Source organism: Anabrus simplex, chromosome 2 (assembly GCF_040414725.1).
Source record: "Anabrus simplex isolate iqAnaSimp1 chromosome 2, ASM4041472v1, whole genome shotgun sequence".
NCBI classification, from domain to species: domain Eukaryota; kingdom Metazoa; phylum Arthropoda; class Insecta; order Orthoptera; family Tettigoniidae; genus Anabrus; species Anabrus simplex.
In genome coordinates, this window is record NC_090266.1 from 337,705,425 (window position 1) to 337,726,088 (window position 20,664).

Genomic DNA, 20,664 nt, shown 5'->3' on the forward strand with positions numbered 1-20,664 from the left:
AAAAATACAGATATCATCTTGTAACGAGATTTGAACCGTTACAGGCTACAGGAATTGCATTTTGTAGAAAAGAACATTTTAGGAAAGGAGTGATAGACAAGGGCCAGTGTTATTTTTCCATCTAGAAAAACTTGAGGTAGATGCTAAGTGAACACTAGGTTGGCCTATATGGCTTTTGCAAGTTTATTCAGTGAAAAGGAAACCTGATGGTTATTGCACCATATTTTCAAGTGAATTGGGAAATAGGAAGATTATTTTTTGACTCAACAGACTGAGTGAATACGAAATTTGTACGAATAGGGACTGAACCAGCGTTAGAGGTGTTCGTTTGACAGTGTGGCAGGAAAGAAGGAGGCTGAGAATTTAATCTCAGAAGAATTCGACTTCACAAGCGCTGTTAATAACATTTCGCTGTCCACGTTAATTGTGAAGTGTTATGATATAGCCAGAATGATTTAGACTAGGTTTTGAAAACTAAGAAAGCATTCTGGTGAAGTGTCTAGCGAAACGTGAGGTTAGTCTTCAGTGCATTCACTGCGGTGAAATGAAATGAGTGGTTGAGCTGATACGTGTGTCTACTGTCACATGTTATAAAATGAAAAGAGGGCCCAGTTTTTGCCGATGATCCCATTACCTTGCCCATGAAACAACATTCACCGCCGCCAAGTCATTGTTAACAGCGGTTTCATTACGTTGGGAGCTCGTTCATTGCTGGTGTGTTATTCTTGGCGCATGATTTGCTAGCCTGTGTGAGATGTTCTTGGTAACCTGTGTTCCTGTAATGTCCATCGTGATGAGTAAATTCAGAGCAGGGCTAAGAAGGAGCCGACAATGAGCGATGAAGAAGACACCATCCCATCATTTACCTATAGATGTACTGAGAAACCTCGGACGACCATGACAAGGAACATTGTCAGTAGGTATCGAGCTCACTAAGTTCATGAGTTCAGGGACAGACAACATCGGTCACTGTGGTAACTTGTTAGGTCTTACCAGGACCATATACCTAGCCTTGTGGCTGCCGGTCGGAGGCTGTGATGTCACTAACCAGACGGCTGGTAGCTAGCTGCGACTTTCTCTGGTTTGTTCTGCTCATCACCAGTTCTGCGCGAACACTGTACCTTTAAGTGATGCAGTCTTGTAATCTCGTGTTTGTAGATAGGCCAACTGTATTTATAAAGCAATAACTGTGAGTGAGTATCGTGTAGCTGTGTTGCTGTCCTTAGGTTCTTCCGAGAGGTAGAATGAGTTGTGCGGTAGCTACGTGGAAAAGTTATTCTAGAAAGACAAAAAATATCTGGGAATAGACACGGTTTATCACAGGTTCCCAATAGCTCCTGTGACTTGCATAATTTGGTTGACTAAATGTAAACAATTGGACTTGGTTAATTGTAAAAATGCATAATATGTATGCAGCGATTTTTTTTCTCATTTTTCTACCTATGATTATGAAGATGACTTGAAAAAATAGTTTGTTAGGATATCTCTAAGACAAATAGTGAAGACAAGTGTTATCCCATCTCTCAAAACTACCAGGTCATGCGGAACAACAGGAAACAAGTAATTCAAATTCGGCTTTGCGACTTAAAGTAAGAAAAACTCGTTTACCTGCCTTGGAAAGACTGGAAAATGTAAGCCCAAGGAACCAGGCACAGAAATAGAAGAAAATTCCTCGGGTATCTCCATTCAAGAAGTTAATGTGCGTTGTGTTCACTGTTTTCGTTGCGATAAATTACTCGAAGAAAATAAATCTCTAACGAAAGTAGTTCACGCTTTCAAGACAAAATTTAATATTTTGAAACAAGAACAACAGAAACATTGCAAAATAATTACCGATAAAAAACGGAATCATTGCAAACACATTCGAATGTATATTAGTAAGGCACACGAATTAATACGAGAACTTTGCGTCATTTAATGCAAACACGAAGAAAACTCTCATTTGAAGAACTGGCTCGCTCGACTGTTCACACTTACGCAGATGCGGTCACTGGCACATGGAGGAAAAATCACTCGATGAACAAGCAAAGACATTTTCTGTTCAGTAATAATGAGGGCCTTATCTCCAAAAGCCTACGACTTCTGGGAGGACAAGCTTGGATTCCCTTTGCCCTCACCAATAACTTTAAGCAGGTGGTGCGCGAAGTTAACTTGTTGTCCCGGTATTCTTGGTAACATACTAAAGTTGGAAGTGAACAGAGACACTTTGTGTTCTGAGCTTTGAAGAATGCACATAAACTGCAAGGTTGTTTATCATGTCGGAATGCTTCAAATTCTTGGTCCCCATTCGAAAGTTGAGGTAGCAGTAATCAGAGGACTGTACGCTCAATGGAAACAGCCTGTGTATTTTGATTTCGTTAAGACTAAGAAACGATCATTACTTTTCAAGATCATCACCGCTGTAGAATCTTGAGGAATTAAAGTGTTTTTTTTTGCTAGTGGCTTTACGTCGCACCGACACAGCTAGGTCTTATGGCGACGATGGGATAGGAAAGGCCTAGGAGTTGTAAGGAAGCGGCCTTGGCCTTAATTAAGATACAGCACCAGCATTTGCCTGGAGTGAAAATGGGAAAGCACGGAAAACCATCTTCAGGGCTGCCGACAGTGGGATTCGAACCCACTATCTCCCGGATGCAAAATTAAAGTGTTAGCCAATATTTCGGATACAGGAGGTTGCGGCGCACTGTGGAAGGAACTCTAAATAGCAACACAGAACACACATTTTATTAACCCTGCAGACTCTGAAAGGAAGGTATGGGTTTTCGTGGGCATGTCACACTATATCAAACTTTCAAGGAGACACTTGCTGGATGAAGGGATCGTAATGGAAGGTGGTACAGAGATATATGCGGGAATCTTGATTGTTCTGTTGAAGAAAGTTACTGGTGAAATGAAACTGTGTGATCCTTATTTTCTTACTACAAAGGGAACGAAGGACAACGTGTTGGACCAAAAGTATATTTTACGTTTATAAACAGCTTTTATTAAACAGCTATTAGAATGAAGGCGTTGGTGTCATAATTCGTTATCAGTGTAGTAGTACGGTGTGGCATTAGCATCAGACCAGAAAGCATTGTACCTGGCTTACAGTGAATTAATTAGTTAATCAACAATATCTCTCCTACTTTTATATACGCCATTCGAGGTTACTCGTCTATTAACCTCCTGAGGCCTGGCGTCCTTTTGAAAGGACACTGTTCAAATATGGATCATTTATTTATATTTAAAAAATTAAATAAATAAAAATTTGCAAAAGTTTGTGTTACCATTTTCCGGAAATTCATTGACCTTGGTGTGGTGTGCTTCTCACTTCACTATCACCCACCAAGGCACTGTTGGGGAAGTAAACACTTTTATGAGATTTGACCAAAAGAAAAATGGTCTGGGCCTCAGGAGGTTTGTCATTCCACGCCATTTCTCCGCTTACAGCTCGGAATATTCTGCTTAGTCGAACGGCTCGTCTTCTTACTTCCAAGTCTTCCCAGCCCAATGTTTGCAATATTTTCGTAACACTACATTTTTGTTGGAAGTCACCCAGAACAGATCGTGCTGCTCTTGTAGCACATTTCACCTGAGAAAAGAAAAGAAACTAGACCATAGGCTTCGGATTTAAACCATTAATGGTATAAGCTCTCATCCATTCTTTTAAACTATGGAGAGTTAGCTTTCTATCGGATTTTTATAGATACGATAACGATTTAAGATTCGTATATTTTATCAACAACCAGCCAACGGAAATGAAAGACTGTCGAGAAAAATCAGAATATTCATAAAGGCATAGGCCTAAGTAAACCTACCGAGCTCGATAGCTGCAGTCGCTTAAGTGCGGCCAGTATCCAGTATTCGGGAGATAGTAGGTTCGAACCCCACTGTCGGCAGCCCTGAAGATGGTTTTCCGTGGTTTCCCATTTTCACACCAGGCAAATGCTGGGGGATGTACCTTAATTAAGGCCACGGCCGCTTCCTTTCCACTCCTAGCCCTTTCCTGTCCCATCGTCGCCATAAGACCTATCTGTGTCGGTGCGACGTAAAAACAACAGACCTGTTTGTTGCATACTTGGCATAACTTCCATCTTTTGAGAAGCAAAACCTGAAACCCACGGTGATATGAGAGTTTTTTCACTTCTTGACTGATGTGGTGAGTTTACAGGTATCACAAGTCGGTAGACTGAACGACAGAGATGCATACAGTGTTTAACTGTATTTTTCTACTTTTTGTTGGATAATGGCAGGACGAGGATGGGGGTCGCTTCATCAGGAAGGAACTATGGTATATCTTAATCTCAGCCTGCAAGTATCACTGATCTGGGCACTCGAGAAATATCGGCGGCCTTCCCTTCCTTCGCAAACTTGCAGGTTTGGCAGGGGTGTAACGTTAGGGCCTGCAGAGCCTGCAATGCGGGCGGGCCCGGGCCCTTAAGGGGCCCCGAAGACTCTTCACAAAGAATAAAAATATATATATATCTAGCCTAATGCACGCTCCTCACAAAAGACCAGCACCAAATTATTACAGCAATAGAAATTGATACCAAAATATCATATTTTAGTTAGGAAATGATACTTTGTTAACGTGTAGTGCATCTGATATCGTATTATGCACAAGTTTTGCTGAACATTTAACTTGTATCACACATTTATTCGAGAACAGTGTATAATGTTGGTGTAGTAGCAATCAGTCATCTCATTTTCGAACGAGCTCTCTCTGCACCAAGTGCGGTTTGATAGCTTTCAAACTTTCTTTGAAACATTTTCGATTTTTTAAAATTCGAGTACATTATTATAACCGAGATTTCGTTATTGCTTACAGAGTATAGGCCTAGTTATGTAGTTACTGAAAAATGAAACCAATTAAAGTTAATTAAAGTTCATTTAAGTGTTTCATGGTAGGATGTTCGGAAGCTCAACCGCTAAACCAAGGAGGCATCAAATAAAACCTATTAACATTAAGTTTTCATAATCTTACGATACCAAATAATCGTATCGTATCGTTGTCCGTTTAGCCTCCAGGGTTGGTTTATCCCTCGGACTCAGCGAGGGATCCCCCTCTACCGCCTCAAGGGCAGTGTCCTGGAGCTTGAGACTTTCGGTCGGGGATACAACTGTGGAGGTGGACCAGTACCCCGCCCAGGTGGCCTCACCTGCTATGCTGAACAAGGGCCTTGTGATAGGATGGGAAGACTGGAAGGGATAGACAAGGAAGAGGGAAGGAAGCGGTCGTGGTATTAAGTTAGGTACAATCCCAGCATTTGCCTGGACGAGAAGTGGGGAAACCACGGAAAATTACTTCCAGGATGGTTGAGGAGAAAATCGAACCCCCCTCTACTCTACCCCCCGAGGCTGAGTGGACCCCGTTCCAGCCCTCGTACCACTTTTCAAATTTCGTGGCAGAGCCGGGAATCGAACCCGGACCTCCGGGGGTGGCAGCTAATCACACTAACCACTACACCACAGAGGCTGATCGATACTAAATAATACTTTTGTTTATATAACTTGACAGTATATTACATTAATTCTATCTGTTGTAATAAATAAGTTTTTACATTTTATTTGAGGGGTGCCCGAAGTTTTATTTTTGGAGGCGGGCACGTGTCACATTCGTTACCCCCGAGGTTTGTTCAAATTTGGCTTGCTTTCTGTGCGTCGAGAATAAAAGGAATGCAAATAAGTTAGAATATACGCAAATGTACGCTTAATTCGTATTTTGTCCGAATATGCTCGAACGTGCAGTATAAACGTTTATCCTATGCCTTTATTTTCACGAAATTCATCGAATCCCACATTTGGTTGAGATATGCCGACGCAGTAAAGACTTCCCTGTGAATACAATTCTCAGGTCTATTTGTAGAGCCTCCGTGGCTCAGGCGGTCGATCCATGTGAGATTTGTGCTGGACAAAGCGGAGGCGGGGCAGGTTTTTCTCCGGGTACTCCAGTTATTCCTGTCATAGTGCATTCCCGCAGCACTCTCAAATATCATTTCATTTCATCTGTCATTCATTAATCACTACCCCAGAGGAGTGCGACAGGCTTCGGCAGCCGGCACAATTCCTATCCTCGCCGCTAGATGGGGCCTTCATTCCTGACCCGGTCGAATGACTGGAAACAGGCTGTGGATTTTCATTTCTCAGGTCTAGTTTTAAGTAACAGTACTAACAATGGGCGATAGGGCACTGCCTGAAGGGGAGAATATCAAGGTTATCTTTCAAAATCCATGTCTACTTTCACTGGAGACAATAGCTAATCTGTTCGTCTGTTAGCGCAGCTATCTTCTTCTTCTACTTCCTGACATATTGTTGATTACTTGAGGTCGACAATACATCTGGTTTAAGCCCAGTTATACGGCCGGATGCCTTTTCTGACGCCAACCCTATATGCAGTGATATTTTCACTATTGCACGTCTCTGGTTGTTGGCAGTGTGATATGTTGTATGGAAATGAAAGGGGAGGGTTATACAAACACCCATACCGAGCTCGATAGCTGCAGTCACTTAAGTGCGGCCAGTATCCAGTATTCGGGAGATAGTACGTTCGAACCCCACTGTCGGCAGCCCTGAAAATGGTTTTCCGTGGTTTCCCATTTTCACACCAGGAAAATGCTGGGGCTGTACCTTAATTAAGGCCACGGCCGCTTCCTTCCCACTCCTAGCCCTTTCCTGTCCCATCGTCGCCATAAGACCTATCTGTGTCGGTGCGATGTAAAGCAACTAGCAAAAAAAAAAACACCCATCCCCGAGTCTGACGAATTAACCTGATAGCATTCTGGGCCCGGCCAAGAATAGAACCCGGCACCCGCTTAATCGAAGGCCCTTCACTGACGATTCAGCCGAGAATCCAGACAAATTAAATATTCAATGAATTAATTGTTTCTGTATTAATAAGTTTCACGATTACATGGGTGTACTGGCATCTAGAACGTTGTCACTTCTATTACTGTTCACATTTCTGACTGAAAGTTACATGACCGGTCATGACCGAGTGACATATCAAGTCACATTGTTCATTTTGGCTAGAAGATCACAGTCAAAGGTCAGCATGTCATAGTCGGGTTGATTTTCTGGAACTGATTCCACTGGTGCTGACTTAACAGTAAAAGCCAATTTTCCACACGTACTCGTTCCGCCATTACGTTTTCTTCCTGTCACCGTCTATCAGATTATCCAGGACCCAGGTACAATAGGTACTTTCAAGAAAGGTTGAAAATGTATTTACCTAGGAGAAGTACGTCAGTTATATTTGCACCTGAATCTGTTAGCTTCTGGACTATGACTCTCGGTCATCATTTAACAATAGAAAGTGACTTTCAACTTAACGGACTATGATATTTCAGTATTTACTCACCAACGGATAGGCCTACAAGTTTCGCTTTACTGACTGTATCTACTCTCTGTAGCTGTCTTTCAACTTTGTGTTATGAATTCGTTCCGACTGTTCACTTCCTTTTGGTGAAGTGGATAGCACGGCATTTCTTGGTTCTAGCCGTGTAATGGTATATGGTCATGTGTCGAAATAGCTGAAGCCAAATAAATTAATATCCAGAAACCCTCCCTGCACTCACTTCCTTGGCTTGACTAACATTGTCCGGCTGAGTGGCTCAGATGGTAGAGCGATGGCTTTCTGAACCTAAAATAGCTTGTTCGATCCCAGATCAGTCGGGTGGTAATTGAAGATACTCAAATACGCCAGCATCGTGTCGTAAGATTCACCAACAGCATGTAAGAACTCCCGCGGGATAAATTTCCGGTACCTCGGCATCTCTGGAAACCGTACAGTTAGTTATTGGGACGTAAACTGTCATAAGGTAACTTAGGGAGATCCCGACATGAGGGAGAACTCGACACTTTTAAGCTTAGCGCCACTGGTGACCACAGTACTCTACAGGTCGAACTAGTAACTACATGTATTGGAGCCGTAGGGTGTTGTGGTCATTGTGATCCTGGTAGCAGACGATTATCACTATAAATACAAGACATCTGAATAGTTGAAGGTCAGTATGTAAGTGATATGTGATGGAAAAGTAACGTACTATAAGATAATGAGTAGGTTGTATAACGAAATACGTAGATATGCGATATTTTTAAGACAATGTTTGAGGTTAGGCGCACAAAGCACGTTTTGGAGAAGCGGCCATGTCATTTCCAAATCGCCAATCATTCAGCGTGGTAAGTGCTGCCACCTCTTGCCTGCCAATGTAACTCGGGGAGATGTCGACATGACAAGCGTGGGAGATCCCGACACTCCCGGGAAAGGGGATCACTAAAGATAATTTTGGAGACCTTCTAAAGATGGCTTGGGACAAATCGGCAACAGCAGGAAATTTTACCGGCGGATTTAGGAAATGTGGCATTTATCCGTACAATCCCGATATCCTCCAAGAAGACATTTTTGAATACGACCTTGTGCAAGACGAAAATGGTTCAAATCACGTACATGTTGGAGAAGATATTGCTGTAGAAGCTAAGGCCAGTAGTCCTACATTATCACAGGAACATGAAGCCTCACCTGCATTTACACCTCCGAGTTGCTCAGTGCAGGAGTTATCTCCTGTTCCGATATTAAGACTCCTATCTGGAAAAGGAAGTGTAAGAAGAGTGCAAGAATCCGCCATGGTGACTTCTCAGGATTAGTTCATCAAGCAGTCGTAATTGCTCGGAGAATTACTGCGCAGTATGTGATGGCTATTTCTATGACGACAACCGAAATGAGGCATGGGTCCAGTGTAGTGGGGAATGCAGGAAATGGTTCCACGAGATGTGTGTGGAAAATGGAAACGACGAACAGTTTATATGTGCCCACTGTGTACAATAGTTGTGTAACTCTTCCGAGGTCCTACCTAGTGTCAGGTTCTCCCTAAGTGCGGGAGAAGTGGACATTTTTGCATCGTTTACTTATTTTCTAATTTACAATGATATGAAGTGTTATTTTTTGCCATAAATAATAGAAAACATACACTAACTGTGTACAAATTCACCAGGTAAAAATTGAACTATTTTGCAAATAAAGCATGATCAAAATTACAGGTTTTTGCTTAGCGTGTCGAGATATCCCTAAATGACCTTACACATCAGGCAAATGGACAACACAAATGTTCTCATTTTGAAGTTAATCTTAAGTTAGGTTTTAGTTAATTAAAACATTGCTCAGTGAAAGGAATAAGCCTTCGTGACTCAGGCGGCAGCGCACCGGCCTCTCACCGCTGGGTTCCGTGGTTCAAATCCCGGTCACTCTATGTGAGATTTGTGCTGGACAAAGCGAAGGCGGGACAGGTTTTTTTCCGGGTACTCCGGTTTTCCCTGTCATCTTTCATTCCAGCAGCACTCTCCAATATCATTTCATTTCATCTGTCAGTCATTAATCATTGCCCCAGAATAGTGCGACAGGCTTCGGCAGCGGGCACAATTCCTATCCTCGCCGCTAGATAGCGGCTTCATTCATTCCATTCCTGACCCGGTCAAATGACTGGAAACAGGCTGTGCGTTTTCATTTTCTCAGTGAAGGAAGGAAAACTTTCAAAAATTCTGAATAATTGTAAATGTTTCAACTGAATCAAATGTTTTCTTCTTCTTCTTCTTACGGTACTGGTGTTTTTAGCATCCAGTGGTCCCTTTCCTTACTCTAGGAAATTGTAGTCATTGAGAGATACATTTCGTATCATAGCTGATGTGTCGACAGACACGCTTTCAATGTATTAGACCGCTTATGTAGTCTACTGCCCAGCGACACACACACTCTTCCACGAATTTACTCTTCAGTAATTTAAATACCACAATCATCCTGCTGCGAATCATTGGTAACTTTGAAATTTTTAAAGCAAACTTCAACTACGTGTGGGGCCGATGACCTTAGATGTTAGGCCTCTTTAAACAACAAGCATCAATCATCAATCAACTACGTGAGAGTGTTTTAGCCAGAAATCTTTACCCAATTCTTTTCTTTTTAATTAAAAATAATACGTAAAGTTCTATTGCTGCATTTTAATCAACAGAGAGAGAAAAACACTGCACTGAAATATTCACCAACTGTTAAACACATGAAGCGAATGGACAATGCAAAGGTTCCCATTTCGAAGTTAATCGTATTAATTTAGGTCTTATTTAATTAAAACATTGCTCAGTGAGGGAAGAAAAACTTTTAAAAAATCTGAAGAACTGTAAATGTTTCAACTATATAATAATCTGTTGAATGGAGATCGGCTTCGGTCCAACGGTTTATGCTGGGTTCTTGTTTCAGTTTGCAGGTTGGCATGACGTGAACACTGCCGACTTCCAGCATGACGGAGAACCGTGAGTGTGCGCTGACCAATGAGAAGCACCTGCTGTCCCTGGAGATGAACCAATGTGGCAGCGGCAGTGGCAGTGGGCCGGTGAGCGCCACGGGGACGGTGGAGGTGAAAAGCAAGGCCAAAGATCTGCCAGACAGAGGCACGTGGTCCGGCAAGTTGGACTTCATCCTGTCTGTGGTGGGCCTCGCTATCGGGCTTGGCAATGTATGGCGCTTCCCCTATCTGTGCTACAAGAACGGAGGAGGAGCTTTCCTTATCCCCTACTTTCTCACTCTCATCCTTGCAGGAATCCCCATGTTTTTCATGGAACTTGCTCTGGGCCAGATGCTGACCATTGGGGGCCTTGGAGTCTTCCGCATATCACCAATATTCAAAGGTAAGGGCAAATAATAAACTGCCTTTTGATTTTAGAGAGTTACCTTGCGTCCTACTAGGATTTCTCATTCACAGTGGATATACATACACCGGTCGTTCCAAGAACAAGTTGCTTGTATCGCTAAGAGAAGTTCTGGAATAGCATTTACAGGATATAAAGTAGGACTTAAATCAGGAACGACAGATTCTCATTAATCACCTCATTATCCTTAATAGAGTGTTTCCATTTGTTTCTTATCAATGCATTGCCCAACAATTTTTTTGACAAACTAAACAATAATATGATTAAGATAGTGTATTATAAACATGTAACATAATTATGCCCACCCTCGTCGGAGGGTCTGCCTTACAAGGGCTGCACTCGGCTAGAAATAGCCATACGAAATTATTATAACATAATTATGAAACACATCGTCGCTGTTACAGCAAAACCTCGTATCTCCTAATGCTCTTCCTATCCATTGTTCTCCTTAAGACTGCTCACGCCTCCCAGACACAGTCCATCAGTACAGTTTTCGTTGTGTTCATTTTCGTATGCTCATGTGTAAAGGAAAATGAACCTTAAATACATTATACTGTAGGAGTGCGTAAATACGTCATGCAAACATACATTCCTACGGCGCGGTAGGGTAAGCTTTAGCTAGCTTTTCCCTTTCTCGATCGAAATTACTAAGGCATTTCTCGGTCATAGTTGTTCTCGAGCATGTTCTGATAAGTTTCGTGGTTGAAGAATTTCGCTCTGTCGTCGCAGGCAACCACAGGGAGAACTAACACAAATTTTAATAAATCAACACCTTGAAACACCCTTCCATTTTGCAACCTTTTTTTAGAAAATACGAAGTGTGTTGCCACAATCCTTATGCATAACTTTGACGAGGTGCACTGATCATTCATGTGTGAAATAGTTTCCTCATCTCGATTATATAACTTAGTGAAAGTGTCGAGGATATTTTAATCCATGGATAAATCTGAGTATGGACCAGCAGCAGAAACGGTGTGAAGTAGTATATCTATATAAGTTTACTGGAAAAAGTTCTTAGCCATTTCTGCAAAACATTGCCTTATTATTTCGAAAAAATGTGAATTTTCACTGTTACATTCTGATCATGATCGTGTTTTTCCTTGTTAGTTACTATTTTCATCCGTCTTTTTTAGAGGTATGGGTTTTTTCGAAATTTGAAAGAGTTAGGATTCAGCTTTCAGGAGGCATAATATTTTTTCCTTGAGGTTGTGATAGCTGAGTAACATTGTCGCTAAGGTGCCAGATCAATGCATGCGGGATCCTTAAAGCGAAAAGTCATTTCTCTATAGTTCGGATTCCACGAAAAACTGGAGGTCGCGTGGCTTTGACTACGATGTCAACAGTCGCGCAAAACAACAAGCTTGAATCAATTCTTAGACTATTTATTCTCATTTATAGACTATTGATGAGAGAGAATATCTGTAGATATTGAGCCGGTGGAGTAACCTTACTGTAAACATAATGAGGGATGAGATCAAATGAAGTGGCTAAAATGTTTAAGTTTTCTGTCGTAGGTATTGGTTATGCAGCAGCCGTCATGTCTTGCTGGATGAATGTCTACTACATCGTCATCCTCGCCTGGGCCATCTTCTACTTCTTCATGTCACTTCGAACTGGTAAGTAGATACTTTACTTCTTGTTGTTGCTACTGCGAGGCATTGATGTTTGTAGCCCCGTGTAACTTGTGTGAGTCAAGTTTGTCTAATATGACGTGTGTGACTGTACCCCTACAGTAAACTGGATTAGGATAGGAAAGAAGCATTCATCTTTAGTACAAGTGAATGTCCACTTCTTGGATGGCCGAGAATGGCGTTTTAACCTACTTCTCTTCTCAGTTATTTAGCCGAGGTTGAGTACACATTCTCACACCAGTCTTACGTAGGTGTCGAAATAGGGAATCTAACTTGAGCCAGAAAGATAGGAAGCTCCTATGTTATGGTGATGGATATTTGAAACTAACAGTTGCCCTACGAGGAGATAGCCTACTAGTCAGAAGGAAACATTCCGACGCAGTATAGAAAGTGAAGCCAGTGATATCCACCAGATCTTGTGTCGTAGCTTTAAACCATTTAGCGTTTCCTTTACAAGAATATATTTTTACCACCATTATCACTAGGCTGCGCTGCTTGGCCACTGCTGCGTGTGAGTTCCTCTCAAACGCGCTCCTTGGCCACTGATGTACGTGAGTTCCTCTCAAACGCGCTCCTTGGCCACTGATGTACGTGAGTTCTTTTCAGATGCGCTCCTTGGCTACTGCTGTATATGAGCTTCTCACAGACGCTCTCTTTGGCCTTTGCTGTAGGCTATATGAGCTTCTCTCAGACGCGCTCCTTGGCCACAGATGTATGTGAGTTCTTCTCAGATGCGCTCCTTGGCCACTGCCGTATATGAGTTCCTCTCAGACGCGCTCCTTGGCCTTTGCTGTAGGCTATATGAGTTCCTCTCAGACGCGCTCCTTGGCCACTGCTATATAGGAGCTTCTCTCAGACGCGCTCTTTGGCCTTTGCTGTAGGCTATATGAGTTCCTCTCAGACGCGCTCCTTGGCCTTTGCTGTAGGCTATATGAGTTCCTCTCAGACGCGCTTCTTGGCCACTGCTGTATATGAGTTCCTCTCAGACGCGCTCCTTGGCCACTGCTGTATATGAGGTCCTCTCAGACGCGCTCGTTGGCCACTGATGTATGAGAGCTCCTCTGAGACGCACTCCTTGGCCATCGCTGTATATGAGTTCCTCCCGGGCACGCTCCTTGACCACTGCTGTGAATCAGTTTCCTTATTGGATGGGTGTGATTGTCTCGCTGTATTTACTGATAAAATACCACCGGTAAATTATAATGGAAAATGCTTTCTTACATATATAGATAACAATTGTTGATAGTTGTGTAACATTTTTTGGTATAAGGAACTGTTAAGGACTCTTCATGAACGTAGATATTTATGCCATTTAATTTCGAAAGAATGTGCGAAAATTACGATATAATTGCACGCCGAACTTTGTCAACAACGAGTGATGACAACAAATTCGAGTAACTACAGTTTAGACTTTTATCCGAGGAAACCGGCAAACTTCCGAATGAAACAAAATTGTATACATTCATTGCTCATTTACTCACAAAGCTCAGATAACACCATGCCATGTAATGACAATTTAATAAAACTTGCTACCTCTACTGTGCCTTCCAGCGAAGTTTCAAATTTTGGTGACATTTCTCTTCGGAAATCTACGCTTTTCCAACTCTCACGTTGACCGATTTTCTTGACTTCAGGTGTATAATCATACTCTGTCTGGCTGAAACTGTAAAGTCGTGCTCGTTTTAGACAGAAGGCCATGTATTGAATTCACCATCAGGAATCCGAGACATTTAAAAAACAGACTCTCCCTTCTAGAGATGCGCATGGCCATGCGGTTTACTCGTCCTTCAGCAGAAATGGGTAGGCCTACAACGTTAAATCCTGAGACTACCACTCTCTCCTACTTAGTACCGAGGTTACGTACAATGGAAGCCTTTACCTCCAACATCTAAAGGCCCTATAAGGTCTTCATGGCCTGTACGGAAAGAACACCGAGCTCGATAGCTGCAGTCGCTTAAGTGCGGCCAGTATCCAGTATTCGGGAGATAGTAGGTTCGAACCCCACTGTCGGCAGCCCTGAAAATGGTTTTCCGTGGTTTCCCATTTTCACACCAGGCAAATGCTGGGGCTGTACCTTAGTTAAGGCCACGGCCGCTTCCTTCCTACTCCTAGCCCTTTCCTATCCCATCGTCGCCATAAGACCTATCTGTGTCGGTGCGACGTAAAGCAAGTAACACGGAAAGAACATTGCTTGCTTCGCTTATGCTGGTCATTTCGTAAGATACCCTGAGTGGAACTACCTAGGTATACAAAAAAAGGAATACAGTATTGCCATGTTTCAAATTCAATTTTGTTATTCGAAGAACATATAGGTCTAATAACATTAAGATATTGTTTTGCATGTACACGTGCATGCGAGAGGCTAGGAGTTTATGGTTCAACTATCCACTCATTCAATAGATTTTTAAAAATTCTTCACTGATTCAGCAGACCTGCGGGCATTTAAAAAATATAAACATGCTATTTGTTCGGGGCGTCGACCTAGAAAGATCTTTTGCCCCATATGTGAGGAACCTGCGTGTATTTTGTAAATGGCGGAAGTGTAAAGTGTTCAATGTGAGAAAATGAACGTTAAGGACGACACAAACACCCAGTCCCCAGGCCAGGGATATTAATAATTTACAATTAAAAGCCCCCTGACCCGGGCGGGAATCGAACCCGTGGCCGCCAGGTGACAGGCGGACGCGTTGTTCCCTCCACCGCGGGGTACCTGTGGGCATACTTTCAAGATAAAGTTCATTACCGATTTTTCAGTAGGAGATATTTTCCTAACACAAGGAAATCAGAATTCAGTGCATTCAGTATAAAATAAATTGCAGATAGGCCTATTAATTTATCTCAAAGCGTTTAACCACAATGAGGTAGAAGTATATCTGCACGAATACCATAAGTTTCACCCCGCTTGTATTACCTCAATGGTCATAAATAATTTAATTCTAGATAGCCACTGATGTGGAAGATGTCCTGTAAAGGAGTTTGCTTTCGAATACTCTAGAATTGCATAAAGAGTGGAATAAAGACGATTAAATTTCGAAGGGAAATATCGTTCCAGGAATCATATGTATAGGGATCAAAACGGGCCAATATTCTCAATTTCTCTTTCTATGTTCATATGTGAGCTGCCCTGATTGCGTTAGCCCCCTTGTTGCGCATGATCCCAACGATATATTCTCGCAACGGTAAAAGTATTTGGCAAAATCCTGAGACTGAAGGAACTCCGCAGTATTTCACAACCAGCGGCACTGTTTTACTGTAGTTTGCAAATACCGCCCCAGAAGCGTTGTGGGCATGATTGGTACAGACTATTAGGCGAGTGTTCTTGAAGTTTTCTTTCAAATGAAACCAGTATCCCAGCCAAGCTTAGTAACATCTCTGTCTACCCGCCAGTCGATATGAACTATTGTCTTCAGGTCATCATTTCCAGTCGACAGACTCCTTTGCCAGAACATCTCTGTCAGAAGACGGAGGTCACCCTGTAAGTGCACTCATCCGCTTCCGAGTCGCGAGCTTTCAGGAAGCCGATGGCGACAATTTGGAGACGAGGCAGTTAATTGCGCCCTCATGGTGAATGCACTCTCTCACTAGAATTCTTCTCGTCTGCTACAGAGTTGAGATGTGTTGTGCATCGTTATACAAGTGTTTTAACATAAAATGTGTGTTGAAATTGCACTTTTGTTTGTCACAAGTTTACGTAGAGACAAGTAAGGCCGTAGAAATCAGTGAATGATGATAATTATAGGGATGGTTATGATTATCTCTGTGCCAAATCCTCGGAAAATTCTTTGTTTTCTTCTCTCAGATTGTTCTGCATATAACACTTTTATTGTAATGTACAGTTTATGTAATATTGTATCACATCTTTATGACGGTAGGTGGCTGAGATTGATTTCGGTGTGACGCTCATGAAGGGAGTAGCGTAACCGAGACCATGAAGAATGTCTTTGTGAAGACTGAAGTTTGTTGCTCTAACCTCCGCAGTGTGCTGTCACCATTAGGATACCCATAGACAGAACCATGTAGACTTGGGAAAGCTCGAGTTGTTTGTGAGGTTGTAGTTCGAATTCTGGGCTCGGTAACTGTTCCTCGTCAGAATTCTTCTCATTCGTTCGGCTGGTCAGCTATTACTTCTAAGTCTTGGGTTGGTTTCTCTAAAACCACTACGTAGACAGCACGACAACTCCACACGTGAGAGATGTTGCCCACTGCTTTGTAGTGTCGGTATGAAAGAACTATAGACCATACAGAGAGAACAAAGTGCTTGAGTTACAACAATTATTTACCAGGTATCTACGGATGTTGAGTTATGGTAATGTTATTGGTTTAGGTCCCAGAAACTACTTTGACGGTTTTCGAAGATGCCGAGGTGCCGGAATTTTGTTTTAGGTGTCAGTAAGTATATCTACTGACAAGAGGCTGACGTACCTAAGTAACTTAGAATACCACCGGAGTGAACTGAGCAGTTTGACCTTAGAAATGTAGCGCTTCATCTTCTGAACCACTCGGCTTAAAGGTGAGTGGAAATGGTGGTCTTTCTCCTTTCACTTCCTGGCCATAACACTTCTCTATCCGCACCTCTTGGTACACAATTCTTCCCAAGTCCCGATGGCCAAGGATTTGTTTTCTTGGAATCATATTTTTCTTCGTAATACTATCACTAGCCATGATCACTGGAGACTTATAACCATAATGTTAGGTCCCTTAAAGCAATTATCAGTCATACATCAGGTGCTGTTAAAGCGAGCCGGGCTGAAATGCTCAAGTTGTGCGTGGAAATCATAATATATATGTATCTTCTGATGCTTGCGATTCATCAACACGGCGGTCAGCTACTCCGAGTGAAGATGTTCTCAGTCCCTCCCTTGCCACTCTACACTTTACTTTACATCCAACCGGGCGAGTTGGCCGTGCGCGTAGAGGCGCGTGGCTGTGAGCTTGCATCCGGGAGATAGTAGGTTCGAATCCCACTATCGGCAGCCCTGAAGATGGTTTTCCGTGGTTTCCCATTTTCACACCAGGCAAATGCTGGGGCTGTACCTTAATTAAGGCCACGGCCGCTTCCTTCCAACTCCTAGGCCTTTCCTATCCCTTCGTCGCCATAAGACCTATCTGTGTCGGTGCGACGTAAAGCCCCTAGCAAAAAAAAAAAACTTTACATCCAAGTACTACAAAATCCTGACTTGAAGGAAATATCGGTGTAGAGTTATTAAGATTAATTCCTCATAGTGTAGAATTCTTGAAGATGCTGTTTTCCAATGACCAGAAGCCTTATTCAATAATCTTTGCATATGAGGGATCTCCGTTCTGTTTCAAATATCTGTGAATATCCTCTCTAGTCACTGTTCAAAGATAAGTAACTGAGGAGAGTTCAATACTGCTAAGAACTTTACTGAAATTCTCTATCGGTCCTGAAGTGTGGACAACAGATTCAAAGTGAACCTGTCCCACGGACACGTTTCACGAACTTAGTGGGACTCTGTTAAAGTTTAGTTTAATTTACTAGAATAATATTTTTGTTGAAAAACATTAACAGCACATGAACTGAAGTTTAAAAATATGTATGTTCTCTACATTGAACTGCACATTCTTTAAAAACCTTCCTAGTCTGAGACACACATTATACAGAAGTTTATACCTATATTCACAAACCACCACATCACTAAATAACACACAGGCTCTACAATTTTACACCATGAACATTCATGCAAAATTCTCTTACTGACAGTTTATTAAATTATAAAGACCGTGGATCATTTACTGAAACATGTGAAGTGACATGGAAGAATTCAGTTAGATGGGAATGCAGTAAGCAGTTTGGACTATGCCGACGACTTGATCTTAATGGCAGACTGTACTGAAGGCCTGCAATCTAATATTTTGGCACTTGAAGATAGGTGCAGTGGGTATGAAATGAAAAGAGGCCCAAAATACAAACTTGGAACAAGTAAATCATTTCGTGTATTTATGGCAGTTGCGATCAGCGGTAATCTGAAAGAAATCAGATTCCGAAATAAACCATCTCTACATCGCTCTGTTTTCAGACTTACTTTGCTGTGCAGGAGTGAAAATTAGGTGAAATCAGGTAGATGTAACGGATATGAAAGTAGTGAAAATGATTGCAGGTACAAGCAGATGGGAACAATGACAGGAATGGTATTCGAAATGAGGAGATGACATCTAAATTAGTATTGAACTCGATCGATGAAGCTATACGCATAAGCCGGCTCCAGTGATGGGTTCACGTGAGGTGAATGGAGGAGGTCCGCCTCTGTAGTGTAGTGGTTAGTGTGATTAGCTGCCACCCGCGGAGGCCCGGGTTCGATTCCCGGCTCTGCCATGAAAATTTGAAAAGTGGTACGAGGGCTGGAACGGGTACCACACAGCCTCGGAAGGTCAAATGAGTAGAGGTGGGTTCGATTCCCCCCTCAGCCATCCTGGAATTGGTTTTCATTACCTATAGTTACACTCAATTAGTGAACGAACGAACGCTCTTAGCGTATTCACACGTTTACGAAGAATGATAAGAAAATGTAAATATTTTGACAAAATATTGGTTAAGTTTTGTTCATTAATACGTCATAAGAGCACTCCATCAACACTTGTTTAGAGGGGTGGAAGGTAAAGGCTTCAACTGTCCGCAACCTCAGCACTTGATGGGGTAGACTGGTTAGCTCTACGCCCGGCCGCCTTTGCCCCTAGGATTTAACCTGGTACTCATTTTTGGTGTAGGCTGAGTGAACTTCAGGGCCATGTGCATCTCCGGAAGTGGAAATCTCGTTTCTTAAATTCTACGACTTCCTTACGGGCGAACCGAGCACGCCTTTACCGCCTCGGCCAGGCAGACCCTTTAAGTCAGTGGTAGAGTATAAAATAAATAAGCAATCCCCCAAAACCGTTTGATGTGCGAACTTTGGACGAATTTTACAGGCTCAGCTGACAGTGGACTCTCCAAAATGTAAAAACTTTGAATAATAACTTTCATTTTAAAGCCGTAACGAAGTACGGGTATCATGCTAGTATTGTATATTTTCATGATGTCCGGATAGTTTAATGCGACGTCTTCATGTACTCCTTCTTTCTTTCTATCTTTACTAATCCATTTATCCTCCAGGGTTGGTGCTTCCCTCGGACACAGCGAGGGATCCCACCTCTACGCAATGTACTCCTTAACCGGTCGATTTCTCAAGTTTTGGTGGCCATAGTGCTATGGGGCTGGTAAAGTAATTGAGTAAAAAGCTGCAAAACTGAAGTTCAAATAATATCTAGTGCTCGTATTTATGTCACCAGTAAGGGAAGCCTATCCACAGAGTGCCTTTATATGAGTATGCAACTTACCTATTTCCGTGTGTATCATACCCACAACTGGGCGAGTTGGCCGTGCGCGTAGAGGCGCGCGGCTGTGAGCTTGCATCCGGGAGATAGTAGGTTCGAATCCCACTATCGGCAGCCCTGAAGATGGTTTTCCGTGGTTTCCCATTTTCACACCAGGCAAATGCTGGGGCTGTACCTTAATTAAGGCCACGGCCGCTTCCTTCCAACTCCTAGGCCTTTCCTATCCCATCGTCGCCATAAGACCTATCTGTGTCGGTGCGACGTAAAGCCCCTAGCAAGAAGAAGAATCATACCCACAAATGGCTCATTAATTGTGACGAACGCAAATCTCAGCGTGAAGCTTTGCTGGTGGCGTGTTGCCAGTGCCACCCAGTGCTGCTACCTTGCCAATAGCGACTAATAGTCTACATATTTGTTGGACATCTGTAAAATATATATATATATATATATATACAGTATATATATATATATATATATATAATGACATAATATAAGGCTACACAGTCTCTCATCTTGAACCAAGGCGGCTGGAAATGACCTCGTTTATGTGCCAGAACATGTCGTCTCATTTCACCAGCTCATTTCACCATTGGAAAATGTGACAGCTGCTAGTACTCCTACACTCTTAGTGCACTGGGTTCCATTTACTATTTTGAGACTGGTGTTTGTGTCTGAAATGATATACACTCAGCACAAGCCTCAGTGGATTTAGGATGCTCTAAAATGTTATTTCTGTGTTTCCCAAAACAAGTACGAAATGGTGTACCCTAGACTGGCTGAAAACTCTTTTCTTATAACTCGTACTTCATCAGAATATCAACTACATAACATTAATAATAATAAAAGGTAAAGTTATTTTCTATTACTTGTTTCCCGGTTCTGTGGCAGCATCTGTATTTCTGCTGAATGGTCAGCGTTGAGGCCTTCGGTTAAGAGAGTCCAGGGTTCGATTTCCGGCTGGGTTGGGGATTTTAATCGCTTGCGATTAATTCTTCTGGCTCGGGGACTGAGTGTTTGTGTTTGTTGCAAC

The 20,664-nt window shown here is 42.4% G+C and overlaps 1 protein-coding gene across 1 annotated transcript in view; it reads left to right on the forward strand.

Annotated features, from left to right (window-relative positions):
- Window positions 1–20,664, forward strand: part of Gat (GABA transporter) — a 145,240-nt gene that overhangs the window by 62,421 nt on the left and 62,155 nt on the right. Inside the window, exons 2-3 of the mRNA XM_067139069.2 lie at window positions 10,226–10,653; window positions 12,189–12,290. Coding sequence (XP_066995170.1) covers window positions 10,266–10,653; window positions 12,189–12,290 — 490 coding nt within the window. The 5' untranslated portion in view covers window positions 10,226–10,265. The remainder of the gene's footprint in view (window positions 1–10,225; window positions 10,654–12,188; window positions 12,291–20,664) is intronic.